Below are 3323 nucleotides of genomic sequence, written 5' to 3' on the forward strand. Positions count from 1 at the left end.
GGCTTTAGAATATCGATACAGTATCGGGAAATGAAATATCGCAATATTTCAGTGTATCGATATTTTCTTACACCCCTAGGAGCTAGTAATTCATACATGCGTTAAATAATGCAATGTTCTGTTTTTCCACTTCCAGTTCCTTGTTAGTGTCAAATTACGCCTAAACTAATGACATCTTGATAAACGAGTTCCATCTGTTCTACAACRGTGAGTTAAACTGTGTTCTGGTTTCACGCTCCCATGGCTCGTTGAGCAGAGAACTACCTGGTGGATGACGTAAATGGCGTAGTGCAGYTGCTGCCTCTGTAGGAAGGGGAGCAGGTGATGCAGGAGGTAGAGGAGGTGCCTCTCTCGGTTGCGATGAGGGATGAGGATGGCCACGCTTTGCCTCGCTGTGCAGTCTGGGGGCTCATACTCGCCCTCGTTCATTTCCTTGTTCTCATTCTCCACATCCTTCATTTTCAGCAAAGATTCAAAGTTTAGAGGAACAACTCCCTCTGTGGAAAGAATGTTTATAAAAACGAATCAGAAATCTGAGATTTTACAAAGCTATGATGCTTGAGGAAGGCCTGGAAGGTTCGACACTTCTGCTTCAAAAAGACAACATTACGGTGTGTCTCATTTTTTCATTTTTCTCTAATTGGTTTACCGTCTTAATCACAATGGGYCTTGGTTAACGTGTGGTCTACAAGCAGGTAATATATGATAAAAAAAAACATTTAAATTTACAAAAGCTTCACAATTGGTTTCTTATTTAAACATTAGCTGATGTTCAAGAAACTGTCATCAGGATCTTGTGCAAAGAAACTTAAACTCAAGCAAAGCTTCTGGGCCTCATTTATAAAGGATTGTGTAGAATGGCCAAAGGGAAAAAATGGTATACGGTTGATTTATTTATTTTTTATTATTATTTTGTAACTGAACTATCTGTTTATCCAATTTTAGGACACTATAAAAAAACATTCCTGACARCAGAGTGGCAAAAGCTAAGATAGTGATGTGAAAACTTCACTTGACATAATAGGGATTATGTAGATTTTGCTGACTTAATACTATTGTGTTTGGATTCCAACCTGCCATTTAGGATTTCATATTCYGATGTCCATCACTGTCTTCAGTGTGTACTTACGGAGCAATGGAGACTCCTCGGGGCACTGGGCTTTCTGTGCTGCAGTATTCAGGTGAGTGGGTGCTGTCGTCCAAGAATGGAGACCAGCTCTGGGAAAAGTTCCTGTTGTGTCAGAGTCACCGGGGGCAGATTTTACAGTTTCACCAGGAAACATTGTTAWCCACGCCAGCACCGATAGAGAGATGATGAGCAGCACAAGATACTTGCTCCTGCGCAAAGCCTTGTTGATAACTGAACACAAGCCCATGGTTATCTCTTTGTTTACAGATGTGACAAAAGTCTAAATAAACGGTGACCTTGTCAGTTCAGTTTAAGATTATTTCATCCAAGCAGCGTTTTCGGAATTTATGAAAAAAAAATGTCAGCCACAGAACAAGAGACGAATCATCCCATGTYGGTGATGCATGATGCTTTACTACAGAACAAAATCAATTATTCCACTGACTGTTGTGAAKTGATGAAGTTAAAAACAGAAGTTCACTGCTGAAAATTAGAAATCCACTCTTCTCAGACGGAGCTGAAACTTTATTCCTCCAGCAACTGTAAACAGATTTAGAGAAATGAAAATTATCATGGACACATTATGCTATATGTGTGTGTAACAACTTGATGTCTTAAATAATAATAATTTGTTTAAATTTTAACCAGGATTAAGCTTTAAAACATGTACTGTATGACTTTACAATAACACACTAACATTAACGCCACTTATATTTGCAACTTGAACAAAATGTACAGACAATGAGGAGCAGTTTAGTTTTTGTTGAAGAACATTTTAATAATTCACTCTTTCAAGCCGCAAACCCTTTCATGGTGCTCTCTTATTATTTCTGAGGTTAAATAATTAGGCTTGTTAATATTTTGGAAAGTAACGCCCTAAAAMGCTCGACCCAGGTGACTTCAGGTAACCGAGTTGGTTATTTACAGACGCATCAGTAGCTCTGCTTRGCCAACTGTGTGATGTAACGACATGTTTATCTGCATGTAGAGAGTGTAACTGAGACCTACAATCTGAACAGCTTTTAATGCCAGGTGTGAGTACTCCTATTTCAATCTGTTCACYTTTTCTGTAACTAAATATGCCCAGGATCCATGTTAAAACCACGCAAAAACTTTTTTTTCAACACATCATATGAGCAGGGTGTGTCAAAACATCCCGTTGAACTTGATTTTGAACTACAGTTCAGTTATGGAGCAAAGAAACATTTCAAACATGCAGGAGAACAAGTCACATGAAGCAGGATTGGGAAACGGTGCAAAAAAGACAGTATTTTTATTATTCGGTTAAAATGTATTTACTGTACACCACCCCACCCCCATTATCTTGTACACCACCGTGCTGAGCTCCAACATGTGGGTATTTGTGATAACCTCTTGAGGTCTTGAGGATAATGTGTTTGTTATTTATTCATCATTAGACTCGAGCAAATCTGCCCAAAAATTAGCAAAAAAAGATATTAGAGATAGGGCCAATTAAAATGTACTCAAAAAGCACAAATTAAACAAACACATTGCGGTTATAACCATGTGGAAAGCGTATTAAATGTAAAATCTTATCTTTGGTTGATTTTCTATCCCTTCCTGAGCATCTTCCGTGCACACAATCACAGACAAGCTAACRATGACGAGCCTGGCATATTCATTTATTTCTTTACTTCTCAATAATTAGACGGAGACACTGGTAGTGCCTCTACATCGCAAGACAAGTGGCTTCTTTCYTTGTATTTTACTATTTTAGAAATATAAAAGTTATAGTAAGTTCCTACTGCGGCTGTTCTGATGKTCTACCTGGTAGCAAACGCAGGCGGATGTTGTGATAAAATCGCTRCAACGACGTCCTTTAAAAGTTTTGTCATAATAAGAGCCGAATACCACACAGTTTAAAACACGTAAGATATTTTTTTCCTTCTTTACAAAACGACATCGTTTATTATATAATATCAACAGTCTGGATTAAATTTCTTACCTTCACAGCAAGTTCAACGACGTATGATGATGAACACCGTGATAAGCGCAACAAACTCACATGCGTATTTACTTCCGCTAACAGTATTTTCAGAATAAAGTAAAAGGCTTTTTCAAACTGGGAAAATAACACAGGTCTCGAGGAAAATAGGGAACGTAGACATTCCTTTTTTAATTAAATCTTTTTACTAAAATATGTGGCAACGGGAGTAATAATAAATCATTATAT

At 37.8% G+C, this 3323-nt stretch overlaps 1 protein-coding gene across 1 annotated transcript in view; it reads right to left on the reverse strand.

Moving 5' to 3' along the window:
- b4galt4 (UDP-Gal:betaGlcNAc beta 1,4- galactosyltransferase, polypeptide 4) overlaps nt 1–3111 on the reverse strand; it is a 6939-nt gene extending 3828 nt beyond the window's left edge. Inside the window, exons 1-3 of the mRNA XM_014020630.1 lie at nt 3096–3111; nt 1130–1669; nt 265–497 (exon numbers count right to left, since the gene is read on the reverse strand). Of these exons, the coding sequence (XP_013876084.1) occupies nt 265–497; nt 1130–1376 (480 nt within the window). The 5' untranslated portion in view covers nt 1377–1669; nt 3096–3111. The remainder of the gene's footprint in view (nt 1–264; nt 498–1129; nt 1670–3095) is intronic.
- Nucleotides 3112–3323: the final 212 nt, after the last annotated feature.

Source organism: Austrofundulus limnaeus, unplaced genomic scaffold (genome assembly GCF_001266775.1).
Source record: "Austrofundulus limnaeus strain Quisiro unplaced genomic scaffold, Austrofundulus_limnaeus-1.0 Scaffold261, whole genome shotgun sequence".
Classification (NCBI taxonomy): domain Eukaryota; kingdom Metazoa; phylum Chordata; class Actinopteri; order Cyprinodontiformes; family Rivulidae; genus Austrofundulus; species Austrofundulus limnaeus.